The following is a 16,715-nucleotide window of genomic DNA, read 5'->3' as shown; positions in this document are numbered from 1 at the left end:
AGATCACTGGTGGCAGACTCCCTTTAAGTTGTTAATGGCCATATGCACTGGTGCTATTTGGGACCCCACCCTAATATTTCTGTAACTATCAAAACCCAGTACAGGCGGTGAAAGATGTCACAGTGTGTTTTTACAGATTGACTAACACGTGGAGAGCGGCATGTCACAAATAAGTGCATGTTTTCACACCCTGCAGATCATGTCTGGACTGAGGTGTTCTCTTCATCTCAAAACAGATGGCTTCATTGTGACCCATGTGAAAATGCCTGTGACAAGCCCCTCTTATATGAAGTCGGATGGGGGAAAAAGCTTTCCTATATCATTGCATTCTCCAAAGACGAGGTAAGATAGGTAACCTGCTTTACAACATTTTACTATTCATTATATCTGGCTGTATCAATCGTCTTTAACCCCTCAAAGAGCGCCTGGCAGCGTGATACTGCCTGGTAGGGTTGATCTTGCTTATTTTAATGATACCTGTCTTGTGAAATTGGGTTGTGGCATTCCTTATAAAAAAGACTTTAATTCTTTATGCAAATGAGGGATTCAGTGCACCAAGCGGTGGGGCCTAGCCCCTTGGTGGTCCTCAGCTTTCCAGTGCTGGCCGTGCCCCCCAGTGCATGAAAGCCCTCCTGTGTCCTGTATCATTGGGGGCACAGGAGACCATGGGGTATAGCTGCTGCTGCCACTAGGAGGCGACACTAGGCAAAAAAAGTGTTAGCTCCTCCTCTCAGCTATATCCCTCCTGCATACACTGAGCTAATCAGTTTTAGCTTAGTAAAAATATAAAGTAAATGGAGAGCTCACCCGAATAGAGCCCGACCCGCTACCATCCAATAGCTGTCAAAATGAGTACAATACGTGTTAATGGTCGGCTCACAAGTAATCAATTAAATTTATTAATAACACTGATTTTATATATATATATAATATATATATATATATATATATATATATATATATATATATAAAATGCAAAAAACTACCCACTTGTAGATAATAAAAAAATTGGACTGCACTCCAGACGGTTTCTTCAGTAAAACAACAGGTAGTGTTTATTCACTGATGTGGTGGCAGCAAAAAAGCGACGTTTCGGCTCAACATGAGCCTTTTTCAAGCATTGATAAAAGTGCAAAGACAGGCATATATAGGTGAACCAATCAAATCCAATCAAATCATTAGATACAGATGTATCTAATGATTTGATTGGTTCACCTATATATGCCTGTCTTTGCACTTTTATCAATGCTTGAAAAAGGCTCATGTTGAGCCGAAACGTCGCTTTTTTGCTGCCACCACATCAGTGAATAAACACTACCTGTTGTTTTACTGAAGAAACCGTCTGGAGTGCAGTCCAATTTTTTCTATTTCTATATATATATATATATATATATATATATATACACACACACACTCATATATACACACACACTCATTAAAATGTATTGGACCTATTTTTATGGCTATGTTTTAATGAGTGTATTATATATATATATAATATATATATATATATATATATAATTAGTGTTATTAATAAATTTAATTGATTATATGTGGGCCGACCATTAACACGTATTGTACTAGTTTTCGCTTGGTGTCTGTAGGAGGCAGGGCGTCTTCTTTTGTTATTTTTCCTTTTTTTACCCTTTAGGTACGGGAAACAGAGACGCCCGGCCTCTCTGTTTACCCGGGGAGGAAGGCCGGTGTCCGTTCACCTCACCGCCCAACCTCCCCAAGAAGGCAAAAGTGGACAAAGGGCGGCTCAGGTCCCCTGCATCCCGCCAGTCATGGGGTCACCTGCATTTCTGCAGTCCTCCACTCCAGCCTCGCTACCACCTCGGTGCTAGTGGCTGAAGAGGTGACCCTGCTGGTACCCTGAGGGTGGAGGGGATGAACAGAAGAGGATAAAGATGGGGTGAGTATTGTGAACACAGGGTGAGTACAACCCCCTCCATCCACCTCCCCTCTCCACCCCTCCATTCCTCGGCCAAGTGCTGTTTTCCTACTGCATTCCCTCCCGGCCCGGGTTGTCTCCTTGTGTCCCCCCCTCTCTCCACCCCCTTCCTCTGGGGCCTACCGGTACCATTTCCCAGCGTTCTCATCCCCTCCTGGGGTGACTGATGCATCCAGCTACCCCCGTCCCAGGTCTCTTCAGTCTGGGGTTGGGAATCCCATGGCCATTCTTCCCGGCCTTCTGTTCCGTCCGGAAGTCCTTCCGGTTGTCCAGCGGCTACACAAATCCCCGGCTTCCATCCTGGAGTTTGGTGAGCGGGGACTATCCCCCGATCACGAAATCTTTGTGCCAAGACATCCCCCTTCTCCAGGAGCCTGCTGAACTCCGACCCCGGCCTCTGTCCAAAAAAAAAAACCTTACTTGCCTGCCACCTTATTGAGGCTGGCTTCCCCATTACATGGCTGTGTAGTTTAAAATTAACCCCTTCTTGCCTCCAGTTGGGGCTAGGGGTGTCAGTTTTCGAATAAATAAATAAATAAAAAGTACCCTGGCACTATCAAGTGCTGAGTGTGCTGTCTGTTGCAGAATTAAGCCCCTCTAAGGTGGTGCATGTGCATGCAGTTACTGCTGCACTTCCCTGCAACAAGTCCACTGGATGTTTTTCATGCAACCCCCCTTTCCATGGACACGCACCAGCGCTGTACATCCAGTCGCGTTCCCCCTTCCTTAAGTGTACATCCATATTTCCCTCCTCCCATAGATGGAGTAATGGCACTACCAATGTATACCGTGCGTCCCGTCATATGACCTTCCATCCATAGATGGACTAATTGCACTACCCACGTAGACCGTACATCCGGTCGTGTTACTCACTCCTCGGATGGAGTAATTACCAATGGATGCCTCACACTCTGTAGCATTGCCCCTCTCTCTTAGGTAGCGTAAATGCACGACCACTGCATACTGTACAGCCTGTCGCATTACCCCACTCCATAGGTGGCGTAATTGCACGACCACTGCATACTGTACAGCCTGTCGCATTACCCCACTCCATAGGTGGCGTAATTGCACGACCACTGCATACTGTACAGCCTGTCGCATTACCCCACTCCATAGGTGGCGTAATCGCACTACCACTGCATAGTGTACAGCCTGTCGCATTACCTCCCTTCATAGGTGGTGTAACTGCACAACCACTGGATATGGCACAGCCGGTCGCATTACCCCCTTCTATAGGCAGAGAAATTGCTTTATCACTGGATAGTATATCCTGCGTTACCTACTCCCAGAAGTTCAGTATCTACATGAACGGATGAAGTAATTGCATTTCCTATCATATTCTTCCTCCTCCATGGGGGTGTATGCCAAGAGACGGTACCTACTATTACCCGGTCCTCCTTCACAAGTGGAATACGGGCGAAACCACTGGATACGGCACCTACTTCCGCATTATCACCTTCGTTTTTGGTTGTTGGTTTTGAATGTCGACATGGCAGTCCCTTTCCTCCAAGGGTGTATCCCCACAACACTGCTTTAAGTCCCGGTTGAACTCCACACTACATGGTTGGTCATGATACTTGACTCCTACTTAGGTGGTGTATCTGCCCTAGAAGGGAATTCTGTGGTTACTACCAGCAAATTGAATATTACACTACCTCTGAATACTTAAAGGGGTTGTCTGGGTTCAGAGCTGAACCCGGACATACCCTTATTTTCACCCCGGCAGCCCCCCTGAGCCTAGCATCGGAGCATCTCATGCTCCGATGCGCTCCCGTGCCCTGCGCTAAATCGCGCAGTGCATGGGCTCTTTTGTTTTCAATAACACGCTGCCGGGTGGTAACTTCCGCCCGGCAGTGTGTTCGGTGACGTCACCGGCTCTGAGGGGCGGGCTTTAGCTCTGCCCTAGTCGTTTTACTGGCTAGGGCAGAGCTAAATCCCGCCCATCAGTGCCGGTGACATCACCGGGGTTCCTGTCAGCCCCATGGAGAGCCCCGGTGACGTCACCGGAACTCCTAAAAATGCCTTTGCCCTGCGCGATTTAGCGCAGGGCAAAGGAGAGCATCGGAGCATGAACTGCTCCGATGCTCATGTCAGGGGGGCTGCCGGGGTGAAAATGGAGGGATGTCCGGGTTCATCTCTGAACCCGGACAACACCTTTAACTTCTAGCTCTGCTCCTTCAGGTGGCGTATTTAGGCTAGCACTCCATTCCATGGCTACTACTGTATGTCCTCTTCCGCAGGTGGAGTATTTACGCTAGCACTAGAGATCGTAGCTACTACTGTAGGGCCTCCTTTCCAAGTGGTGTATCTACCCTGACTTTGGCTTTTGTAGCTACTACGGTATAGCCTCTTTCTCAGGGGGAGTATTTACTAGCTCTACGTATCATGGCTACTACTGTATGGCCTGGTATTGCGCTAGCCCTTGTTTCGGTGGTTACTATCTGTATGGGCTTCTTCTTGGGGGAAGGATTTGTGTTAGCACTCCATGCCATGGCTCCTACTGAACAGTCTCCCCCTTGGGTGGAGTATTTGCGTTAGTACTACATACCATAGCACCTTCTGTATGGTCTCCTCATCAGGTGGAGTATGGTGCTATCACCGTATACTATGGCTTCTACGGTATGACCTCCTCCTCGGGTGGAGTTTTGCGCCAGCATTAGTTCCTGTGGATACTCCTGGCTGGCCCCATTCTCAGGTGGAGAATTTGCCTTAGCCCTAAGTGCCTTGTCTACTACTGTGTGGTTCCCTTCTCAGGCTCGGGGGTTACGTTCCCCCTGCAAGCTATGGTGGCACCCGCGTTGCTTTCTTCCTATCTCCTTGAATTTGCACTGGATATGGTTCTGTGGTTTCTACCACATTAGTAACATAGTATATAGGGCTGAAAAAAGACATTTGTCCATCCAGTTCGGCCTGTTATCCTGCATTGCCTTCTGTTCCGTTCCATGTTCCGGCACTGGCTCTGTATGCTGTAGCTTCTACCGCTTCTCTCCTTCTATAGGTGGAACCCTCACACTGGTCTTAGATGTGGTGGTTGTGGCTACATCCCTTCTCAGGTGGATCTCCAGCTCATTGTACGCGACCAATGGATGCCGTTGCACCAATAGTTGGGGGTCTATATGCTGGTGCTTGCAGTTTTAGCTGATTCGTCCACTCATTCCTGATGACATGGTCATCTGCAGTACTTCTATTCTCTGACCAGGTATTTGCATTAGTATGCATGCTATAGCTGATAAGCCATTCACTTCTGTTCCGCACTTTTGCCTGGTTCTCCCTGGTTGGCATAACCCCCTTGTTTCTATGACATTGGTCTACCACAAGGTTCTAATTTCAAGTGGGACATTGGCGCTAACTGTTGATGCTGTGACACCATCAACATTGCTTCTTTTAAGAGATGAGTAATAGATTTGAGATGTCCTTATTTAGGGGACACACCTATTCAGGGCACATACTGTGCATCAACTGCTTTTCTCCTCACCGGATGGGACTGTCGCATGTTGTCAATGCTAATATATGTTTAGTTGCTGGAACGCAACACCCTTTCTACGGTATGCCCCTCCGCAAGACGACTGATTGCGTTCCCTCCAGATTATGTGTTCTGTCTACCTGGCCAGTATCCATACTCCTGAGGTTGGATTCTTACTGTTCTGGAAGCTGACAATCTGCTAGCTGCAGTACTTCCTGAGATACAGCTGTTAGAAACAGGTTCCAGGGAGAGCTGCATATACATGCAAGCTCTCACCCAATTTCTAAAGGCTGCATCTCTGGTTGCATGGCAGCTAACACAGTGATCCTGGTTTTGTTTTTAGATTGTCCGTTTTGAAACAAGATCACACATTTCAAGCTGCTACACAGCCTAAGATATTCCAGGTTAAAGAGGTTTTCATGAAAATCCTTTAAAATAATCATTTATGAAAGTAGCTGTAATTTTGTAGTGTATTTCTTTTACCTTTATTGCTCCTATCTTCTGTCCTGGGCTGTGGTTGCATGACCACGTCCATGCAGCTCTTTCTTATTTCCATAGGCGTGTCAAAGCATCAACATGGTCAGTGATAGGGGAGTGTCTATGTAACTAGTTGGGTGGGAGGAGCTACAAACTAGCTGGGCGTTGTTAGCGGGGGTGCGACAGACAAAGAAGTGCATCATGGGTTTGGTTGGATACAGAAACAGAAAGTGCTACATACTGGATGTATACAAACTTGAGTGATTGGTTGGCATGGTGAAAATGAGTCAAGAAAGTCCAAATTTGAAAAAAACATGAAGAAGATGTACATGAGGGAAGCAACTACATGAGCTTATCTGCTGAAAATAGTAAAGCAGCCCCCAACCCTTTCATCAGCCAGCTGTGATTTTGGCGAGAGTGGGGGATGGGCTGATAGGGTGCAGGGGGAGACGAAGAAAGAATTATATCTTTGCCTTTCCCTTTATCTAACTGTGCATGATCCCAGGGGGAGGCTAACGTGCATTTGTGCATCTTATCAATTCCCCCCTCCTCCATCAAGGAACATACATGCTGACTGTCACATATAGGGGGTCTATTTTTCCCAAATGAGAAGATGTGGACTTGATCAACTAATCACCCCTCTACGTCTAATAAGGCTGTTTATGGACGCCATGACCTAGACGTTTACCAGCATCCAGATCACAGCGCCAAATAAGTTGCACCAAACACAGCACAAACATCAATAAAGTTTACATTTTATACTGTCTCTATCCTATCTATACCCGATCTATAGAGTAATATATGCAGACCGCTTCTCTAGTGATACACTAATAGCAATAACAATTATCACAAAAGAGACAAATCTAGCATATTTCTGGCAGATGAAACAGATTTGCATCAGTCATAAGACATTTTCTTTCACTGACTGTCATCAGACAGGTGTAGTACGTGGGAGCTTTGGGCCCATATTATGGAGGCAACACCCGGACCTCCAGCAGTTCATCACAGCCAGAGGTATTGTGCTCAATTTTTTTTTTATGAACTACAGGAGGTTCAGGTATTGTGTCCATAATACAGCACCGTATAATACCTGTCTGAAAGAGGCTTTAGTACATTATATTAGCTTTAGGAATATAGTATTTTTTATTAGGATTACAGTTTGTATAGAGGGATGCAAAATGATATACTACATTACTAGAAAATATCTAAAAAAGAACATCTTTAAAACGTAATGTGATTGAGCTGAGACTGACAAAGTATAAATTTCTAGCGGTGCTTAGTCAATGATCACACAACCAAGGTGGTGCCCCCTTCTGCAGCGGGTATATGTTGGGGCAGGGTCACATTAATACTGGGCAGCATCTTCACTTGTTCCAACACAGGCTTGTCATACAAATGCTGGATGTGCCTGTGTATATTATTTCAAGCTCTTTCAACTTGGACACGTCATTCAGCCAAGGCAGTTGTTGGCTGCACTAGGCTTGATGGTCGTCAGTGGCAATATGTGGTATATATGAGCTTTACACGCCTCAATACATATATCGGTTTTGGGGGTGCACATTATCTGGCCCAGCCGTTCCCCGACAGACCCCATTGACTATAATGGGATCTGGTGAGGTTCCGGGCGTTTTGCGATATAAATGCCGGTTTTCAAAGTTTTTTGTCCGGCTGAAAATCGGCCGGATCCCCACCAAATCCCATTATAGTCAATGGGGTCTTCCAGTGTTCGGCAGTATCTGGCTGGATCCGGTGAACGCAAATGTCAACCTACCCTTACACAGTTGATGACTTTCTAAGGTTTAACTTTACTTAGTGTGTTTCGGTGGTCTTTACTCTTGATAGGTTGTGGATGTGACTTGGCGGTATTCTTGTAAACATGAAGAAGTCATCTCAAGGAGAAAAGATGTGCGAGAAAATTGGTTAAGAGAAACGATTGCCGGTCTGAACAAGACGGTAAGGAAATATTTAGACCTGTGCGTGTCTGCATGTTTTGTGTCGGTTTAAAGTGTACCCGTCATTTTAGAATAATCTGCAACGTGTGTACATAAGGAATAACACACTATCGTAACAACACGTCGCGTGACAAAAAGGATACAGCTACACCGTAACATTTGTTGCAGAAAAGTCGCAGACCTCCGGGACATGCTCCTATTTCCGGAACATGGCTCCCGAAATGAAGGAGAACAGGCTGAGCATGGCCGGCAAACTCTCCAGTCACTGCTATGGGAGTCCCAAAAATAGTTGAGCAAGCGCCCTCCGCCGTTTTTATAAGTCCCTTAGTGGTGAATGGAGAGCGCACCACTCCAGCGCGGCCACCTCTCCATTCATCGGCATGGCGCTTCGGGAAATAGGGAAGCCGACCCTTTGCTATTTTCAGAGCTCAAATAACAGTGACCGGAGTGTCACTAAATTCGACATCCTTACTTGTTCCTGTTTTACTCCTTCATTCATTATTACTGGTGTGCATGTGTATATGGTCACACTTCTTTGTGAACATGCCTGTAGATTGGACCTCAAAGCTACAGTATGTGTATACGTAGCGGTGACCCTAACTACCAGTCGGGAGCTGATGAATATGAGGACTCCTGTGCTCGTGGACCCCCTGGAAATGCTCACTAGTGATTTTAAGAAAAAATAATGTGTAATCAGATTCTCTGCCCTCAAACAGGCCAGCATAAAACAGATTCCCTTTAAGTTCTATAGCTGGTCATACACTCACCTAAAGAATTATTAGGAACACCTGTTCTATTTCTCATTAATGCAATTATCTAGTCAACCAATCACATGGCAGTTGCTTCAATGCATTTAGGGGTGTGGTCCTGGTCAAGACAATCTCCTGAACTCCAAACTGAATGTCAGAATGGGAAAGAAAGGTGATTTAAGCAATTTTGAGCGTGGCATGGTTGTTGGTGCCAGACGGGCCGGTCTGAGTATTTCACAATCTGCTCAGTTACTGGGATTTTCACACACAACCATTTCTAGGGTTTACAAAGAATGGTGTGAAAAGGGAAAAACATCCAGTATGCGGCAGTCCTGTGGGCAAAAATGCCTTGTGGATGCTAGAGGTCAGAGGAGAATGGGCCAACTGATTCAAGCTGATAGAAGAGCAATGTTGACTGAAATAACCACTCGTTACAACCGAGGTATGCAGCAAAGCATTTGTGAAGCCACAACACGCACAACCTTGAGGCGGATGGGCTACAACAGCAGAAGACCCCACCGGGTACCACTCATCTCCACTACAAATAGGAAAAAGAGGCTACAATTTGCACGAGCTCACCAAAATTGGACTGTTGAAGACTGGAAAAATGTTGCCTGGTCTGATGAGTCTCGATTTCTGTTGAGACATTCAAATGGTAGAGTCCGAATTTGGCGTAAACAGAATGAGAACATGTATCCATCCTCTGATGGCTACTTCCAGCAGGATAATGCACCATGTCACAAAGCTCGAATCATTTCAAATTGGTTTCTTGAACATGACAATGAGTTCACTGTACTAAAATGGCCCCCACAGTCACCAGATCTCAACCCAATAGAGCATCTTTGGGATGTGGTGGAACTGGAGCTTCGTGCCCTGGATGTGCATCCCTCAAATCTCCATCAACTGCAAGATGCTATCCTATCAATATGGGCCAACATTTCTAAAGAATGCTTTCTCGTGCATGGCATTGGGGGACACAGCACCATGGGTATATGCCCAGCTGCCACTAGGAGGCTGACACTAGAAACAAAAAAGTGTTGGCTCCGCCCAGGTGGGCTATACCCCTCTGCAAGAGCCGAGATACACCAGTCTAGTTCTAGTGTCCGTAGGAGGCAGACATGACCTGTTTTGCAGGTCATCCTGCTAATTTTATTTTTTATTTTATTCTATTTTTTTTCTCCTTTTTTGTACAGGTTTCTTCAGGACGCAGGGGTGGCTCCATCGTGTTCCACTTTAGTTGCCCCCCTGCGGGCGCGTACTCAGGTACCCGGCAGCCACCCAGTCCCCACTATCTGCTTCCGCAGCGGAATTCCGGCGGACCCACGGCTCCCGTGTTGAGTCCGCCGAGGGGGTGGTTATTGCTGCGCCTGAAAACGTCGGAAGGTGAGTATGGCAGTACCCCACCCCCACCCCCTCCACCCACCACAACCACCTCTTGTCCTGGCCCCCTTTTTAGTTTAGGGAGGCTGATGGCTCTTGGGGGCACTGCACGCTTGCCTGGGCATTCTTTTTGCGGGGGAAAACTTCCTTGGGGCACCCTCGTTTCTAGGGCCTGGCCCTTTAAGACGGCCGATTCTTTCGGCTCCTTCCCGTACCTGCGGGTTTCTTCCGGCTAACTCCTGGCCTTCGGGGCCCCCGCACTCCCAGAGAATCTGTGCTGCGTCCCCGCTTCTGCTGCTGCCTCCGGGCGTTACCGCGATCGCGGGCGTCCGTTTCCGGCAGCATTTTTCTACTCGAGGCCCCGGCTTTTCTCCAGCCTAGGCCGCAGGTCACGTGGGGCGGAGCTCCGTCTCCGCCTTCTGCCTTCCCGGGCTTTTTTCTCCTCCCTCCCCTTTGCGGGCGGTGCCCTGGGAGCCGCGTTTTTTCCTACCAATCCAGCACCAGCGCGGGCTGCTGGGGGGGGCGTGTCTTTCTTGACTACCGGTTCCTGTCCTGCCTGCAGCTGTCGCATCTTGCTTCTCCTGCGCCTCGGCTCTCTGGACGTGCTTCTGTGGGACACAGCACCTTGGGTCTGGTAGGCAGCCTCTGGCTGATTCTTTTTTGCTTTGCAGGCTCCTCCATCGCCCTCATGTCTTCTTCTGGTCGGGCCCCCACTCCCCCTGCCGCTATTTCCACTCATTACGCCTGTTCCGTATGTAATAGGAAGTTCCCATGCGGTCAGTCTTCCTCTCTCTGCGTGCAGTGCCTTCCCCCCAGGCCCACCCAGTCCGCCCCTGCGGCCCCCTCTTTGTCGGTCCTTCCGGAATGGGCTGCTACCCTGTCCCAGGCCATAGGTAACCTTGCCAGCCTCTCCCAATCCCTAGCGCAGTCCTTGGACCGTCTGCCCGCTCAGATTGCGGCCGCCTCGGGCAGGGACCCCCCCGCCGGGGATGTCCGTTCCCGCTCTGGTACGAGGTCCGGCAAGCGACCTCGCACAGCCTCGGCTGGGTCCCATTCTTCCTCAGCTACCCCGGATCACTCCCCGGTTAGGTCTGAGTCGGGCGAAATTTCTTCTTCAGCCGCTTCCGCCGTTCCTGGGGACTCCTCCGCTTCTGATTCTGAATCAGAGCGGTGCTCGGCGATGTCTGCGGCCATTCAGGACCTCATCAAAGCCGTCCGTGACGCGCTCCATGTGCAGGACGTTCCCTCCTCCTCCTCCCTGGAGTCGGTGTCCTTCCGCCGGACTAGGCGTTCCACTGTGGTCTTCCCGAATCACGAGGATCTGGACGCACTTCTGGCTAAAGAGTGGCGTCATCCTGATCGGCGCCTTCATCTTACCAAGGCCTCTGACGTCCCCTATCCTTTTTCTGAGGAATCTGTCAATACTTGGACGGTTCCTCCTCAGGTAGACCCTCAGGTTGCTCGCCTGGCGAAGGCTACTACCCTTCCCCTGGCTGACGCGGCTTCCTTGTCGGATCCCGCTGACAAACGGGTCGACTCTTTGGCCAAGTCTGTTTTCATCGCAGCGGGTGCTGCCATCCGTCCTGCGTTTGCCGCCTCCTGGGTGGCTAAGGCCTGCGCTATCTGGGCAAAACAGCTTGTTCGCGCTTTACCCCCGGACTCTGATCAAGGGAAACTGGCAGTGCTTGCCTCTCAAATTTATCAGGCGTCCAAATTTCTTTGCGATGCCTCTATGGAATCGGCCCGCCGATCCGGCCGTGCGGCCGCTAACTCTGTGGCCATCCGCCGCACCATCTGGCTTCGTTCTTGGGCGGCAGATGCCGCCTCCAAGAAGGCTCTGATTTCCCTTCCCTTTCTCGGCGGGAAGCTCTTTGGGAAGCGTTTGGAGGAGCTCATCTCGGAGGCCACTGGCGGTAAGAGCTCTCTTCTTCCCCAGAATCAGCCTCGCCGCCGTCGCTTTCCTGGGTCGTCCTCTCGGGCGCAGTCCTTTCGGTCCTTTCGGGCCCCCCCTGCCCGATCTGACAAGAAGGCCTCCAGGCCTTCCTTTAAGACCAAGCCCTCCTGGCATGCCAAGCCCAAACCTGCTCGCCCCCAGTCCACTAAACCTCCTTCCGCATGACTCCGTCAAGGTGGGAGGGCGTCTGCTCGCCTTTCAGGACGTCTGGCAAGCAAGTGTAGAAGACGCTTGGGTTCTGGAGGTAGTCTCCTCCGGATACAGGATCGAATTTTCCGATCTTCCGCCGGGACGGTTCTTCCTGACGTCGCCCCCCAGGTCCCCCTCCGGGGCAGAAGATTTTTTTCAGGCCATTCGTTCCCTTCGCTCTCTAGGGGTCATCGTTCCGGTTCCAGAGTCAGAACGCTTTCGGGGGTTCTATTCGAATCTGTTCACGGTTCCCAAAAAGGACGGTTCGCTCCGTCCTATCCTGGACCTGAAGGCGCTGAACCGCTTTGTCCGGGTCCGTCACTTTCGTATGGAATCCCTCCGGTCGGTGATCGCCTCCTTGGAGTCGGACGAGTTCCTGTCGTCCATAGACATTCAGGACGCCTATCTCCACGTCCCCATTGCCCTCTCCCACCAAAGGTTCCTTCGCTTCGCGGTAGGTTCTCTTCATTTCCAATTCGTAGCCCTGCCCTTCGGCCTGGCCTCTGCTCCGAGGGTCTTCACCAAGGTGTTGGCGCCTCTCATGGCCCTTCTTCGTGCCAGGGGGGTCGCCTTGATACCTTACCTAGACGATCTTCTGATTCGGGCCCCGTCGTTGGAGGACAACCTGTCCAGCCTGCACATCACCCTCTCAGCTCTTTCCCAGTTCGGGTGGCTCGTCAACCACTCCAAGTCCTCCCTCGTCCCATGCCAGAGGATGCCCTTCCTGGGCATGATTTTCGACACTCGCCTCGGGCGGGTGTTTCTCCCCCCAGAAAAGATTGCCTCCCTTCAGGCGGGGGTGACGCTTCTCCGCGGCCCGTCCACCCTGACTATCAGGACGTGTATGCGCGTCCTGGGGAGGATGGTGGCTTCCTTCGAAGCCATTCCCTATTCCCAATTCCACTCCCGGGACCTTCAGTTGTTTCTTCTATCCAGGTGGGACAAGTCCCAGGCAGGTCTCGATCGCCTGGTTCGTCTCCCTCTCCAGCTTCGCCAGGACCTCTCCTGGTGGCTTCTTCCTCGGACGGTGTACCTGGGCCGTTCCTTTCTTCCCCCCAGTTGGCGGGTGGTCACGACGGACGCCAGCCTCTTGGGTTGGGGAGCTGTCCTCGACTCTCTCACAGTCCAGGGTCTTTGGTCTGCTCAGGAGTCCTCCCTGCAGATAAATGTACTCGAGCTCAGGGCAATTTTCCTGGCACTGTCTCACTGGACCCCACGTCTTCGCGGTCTCCCGGTCCGGGTTCAAACAGACAATTCCACCGCCGTGGCTTATCTGAACCACCAAGGGGGCACCAGGAGCGTGATGGCCTTGCAGGAAGCCTCCCATATCCTGCGCTGGGCGGAACTCCACGTTCCCGTCCTTTCCGCGGTGCACATTCCCGGGGTCGACAATTGGGCGGCAGACTTCCTCAGTCGTCAGCTAGTCGACCCGGGCGAATGGTCTCTTCACCCAGAGGTGTTCCTCCAACTTTGTCACCGATGGGGAACTCCGGACGTGGATCTTTTCGCGTCACGTCTCAACCACAGGATTCCGCGCTATGTCGCGCGGTCCAGAGACCCTCAGGCTTTCGCGGTAGACGCCCTAGTTCTGCCTTGGTCTCAGTTCAACCTTCTGTACCTGTTCCCCCCCATTCCCCTCCTGCCCCGAGTGCTCAAGCGTCTCAAGGCAGCCCGGGTTTCGGCAATCCTGGTGGCTCCGGATTGGCCCCGCAGGGCGTGGTACGCAGATCTAGTGTTTCTGCTCGCCGACGCTCCGTGGCGACTTCCTCTGCGCCACGATCTCCTTTCTCAGGGTCCTCTGTACCACCCGAATTTACTTCAGCTTCGTTTGACGGCGTGGCCGTTGAGACCGCGGTCTTGAAGTCCCGTGGCCTCTCGGATTCTGTCATTCAGACGATGCTTCACGCTCGCAAACCCCAGTCAGCCCGTATTTACTACCGGACCTGGAGAGCGTATTTTGCCTGGTGCGAGTCTGGGCGCTTCCGCCCTCTTCATTTCTCCGTCCCTAACGTTCTGGCCTTCCTTCAGGCCGGTTTTGAGAAGGGTCTTCGCCTAGCTTCTCTCAGAGGACAGATTTCGGCCCTCTCAGTCCTTTTCCAACGTCCTGTGGCCTCGCGGGCTCAGGTTAGGACTTTCCTACAGGGTGTCGCTCGCCGAGCCCCCCCCTTTCGTTTTCCAGTGGAGCCGTGGGACCTGAATCTCGTCCTTGGCGCCCTTCAGTCTTCTCCCTTCGAGCCTTTGGCAGAGATCTCTCTGTCGTTTGTCTCGTTCAAGGTGGCCTTCTTAGTGGCAGTCACCTCCATCCGCCGGGTTTCCGAACTGGCGGCGCTTTCTTGCCGTTCGCCTTTCCTGGTTTTCCATCAGGACAAGGTGGTGTTGCGTCCCGTTCCCTCTTTTCTTCCAAAGGTGGTCTCCTCGTTTCATATCAATGAAGAGATCGTCCTTCCCTCTTTCTGCCCTAATCCTTCTCACCCTAGGGAGAAATCCCTCCATTGCCTTGACGTTGTTCGGGCCCTTCGCCTGTACCTTCGCCTCACGGAACCTTTCCGTCGTTCGGATTCCCTTTTCGTGGTCCCGGCGGGTCCTCGTAGGGGTTTGCCTGCCTCCAAGGCTACCATCTCTCGCTGGGTTCGGTCGGCTGTCAAGGAGGCCTATATCGCAAAGGGCCGTGCTCCCCCTTCCAGGTTGACCGCTCATTCGACTAGGGCAGTTGGGGCTTCCTGGGCGGTGCGTCATCAGGCATCTGCTTCCCAGGTCTGCCGGGCCGCCACCTGGGCGTCAGTTCACACTTTCTCTAAGTTTTATCACATTCATTCTCTGGCTTCCGCTGACGCTAGCCTGGGGCGCAAGGTTCTGCAAGCAGCTGTGCTTTAGATTGGCGACATGGCGTTCTTCTTCCCTCCCTCAGGGACTGCTTTGGGACGTCCCATGGTGCTGTGTCCCCCAATGCCATGCACGAGAAAAATGGATTTTTTGTACTCACCGTAAAATCCTTTTCTCGTAGTAGGCATTGGGGGACACAGATCCCTCCCATTTTCTTACTGAGTTTCTTCTTGTTGTGGTCCCGGCGATTTGTGGTCGTTGGGTTTCCCCAGTTGAAGACTTGTTGGCGTTCAGTTTTCTGTTTGTTCAGGTGTATGGCGTTCCTACTGCTTTTGTACCGACTGGTGTATCTCGGCTCTTGCAGAGGGGTATAGCCCACCTGGGCGGAGCCAACACTTTTTTGTTTCTAGTGTCAGCCTCCTAGTGGCAGCTGGGCATATACCCATGGTGCTGTGTCCCCCAATGCCTACTACGAGAAAAGGATTTTACGGTGAGTACAAAAAATCCATTTATCAGCACCTTGTGGAATCAATGCCACGTAGAATTAAGGCAGTTCTGAAGGCAAAAGGGGGTCCAACACCGTATTAGTATGGTGTTCCTAATAATTCTTTAGGCGAGTGTATATCCTGTGTGTATGGGCAGCTTAAGAATCGTACATGATGAGTCCATCAAGCTGCTGTGTTCATTCAGATGAAGACGGCCACTTTATCCCAGTGGAAGAAAAATCCCAAATCTGTCAGTCTGAATACATTTTTGGATCAAGTATCCAAATTATTATGAGGGCTCCATGATTTTTCCCTTTGGCTACACTACGACACTCAACATTGTGGCCCTTTTACTTGACTGCAAACAGCTGGAATTACTGAGATCACGTAGCGTCAGTTTAGATATGTCACCTCTTCGTACATGTCTTAGTAACTACTTGCATCCTTCCTTGTAAATCAGCTATTCTTCTGCCTCTATGTGCCATTCCTTTATTATTCCTGCTAGAAGTTATGAATGCATTACTAGCCGTTTGCAATGAAGGCCCAGATGGGTGTTACCAGTTGGGGATGTGTCCCTGCTACCAGTCTGACACTATCCAATCAGGGCTATGCCAGGACATGCCCTCCATTGGCAACACCCATCTGGAGATTCACTGCGGACTGCTAGCCAATCATTCATACCTTCCAGCAGGAATAATAAAGGAATGGCTTCTACATTCTAATGACCGTGATTATTTCTATTTATTAATCTCAGCGGCAGCAGGCTTTGCCAGAACAAAGAAAGAAGGAGCTGCTTGGGAGGCTGATAGTCGAGATTGTGGAGTTTATGTCTCCAAAGACACCTAAAGCTGGTGAGCTTGGTGGGCGAGTGTCAGGATCTCTAGCTTGGCGGGTGGCACGATCAGAAGCTGGTTTGCAGGTAATTACCATTAAGCTTTCCTGTAGCTGTAGTGCCATAAATTTGGGGCAAATATAGGAAAATGGTCTAAAGGAAAAACAGTCCTAGTAGTCCACAGCAACAACAGCACTATAAGAAATGAAAGCTGCACTGTGATTGGCTGCGGGGGGATTTTAAATCTGCTGCTTGTGGATTTCACCCTTTGAAATGCATCGGGTGAAATCCAGAGCAAAATCCCAGCTAAATCTAAGATAAACCCACAGCGGAGATTCCATTTGATCCCAACATCACTGACTTCTTGATGATACAGGTGCAGGGGAGCAATATTTTGTTAACTGGTAGGAGTCCCAGCAATCAGACTGTGACCGATGAGATACTTATCCCCTTTATA

The 16,715-nt window shown here is 50.2% G+C and overlaps 1 protein-coding gene across 1 annotated transcript in view; it reads left to right on the top strand.

Moving 5' to 3' along the window:
* The window catches only part of NGLY1 (N-glycanase 1), a 40,590-nt gene that overhangs the window by 16,882 nt on the left and 6,993 nt on the right, over nucleotides 1–16,715 (top strand). Inside the window, exons 7-9 of the mRNA XM_040433159.1 lie at nucleotides 197–342; nucleotides 7,737–7,847; nucleotides 16,181–16,345. Of these exons, the coding sequence (XP_040289093.1) occupies nucleotides 197–342; nucleotides 7,737–7,847; nucleotides 16,181–16,345 (422 nt within the window). The remainder of the gene's footprint in view (nucleotides 1–196; nucleotides 343–7,736; nucleotides 7,848–16,180; nucleotides 16,346–16,715) is intronic.

The sequence above is a fragment of the Bufo bufo genome, chromosome 5 (assembly GCF_905171765.1).
Source record: "Bufo bufo chromosome 5, aBufBuf1.1, whole genome shotgun sequence".
Lineage (NCBI taxonomy): Eukaryota > Metazoa > Chordata > Amphibia > Anura > Bufonidae > Bufo > Bufo bufo.
Note: the sequence above shows the minus strand (reverse complement) of the source record. Positions and strands in the feature narration are given on the sequence as shown.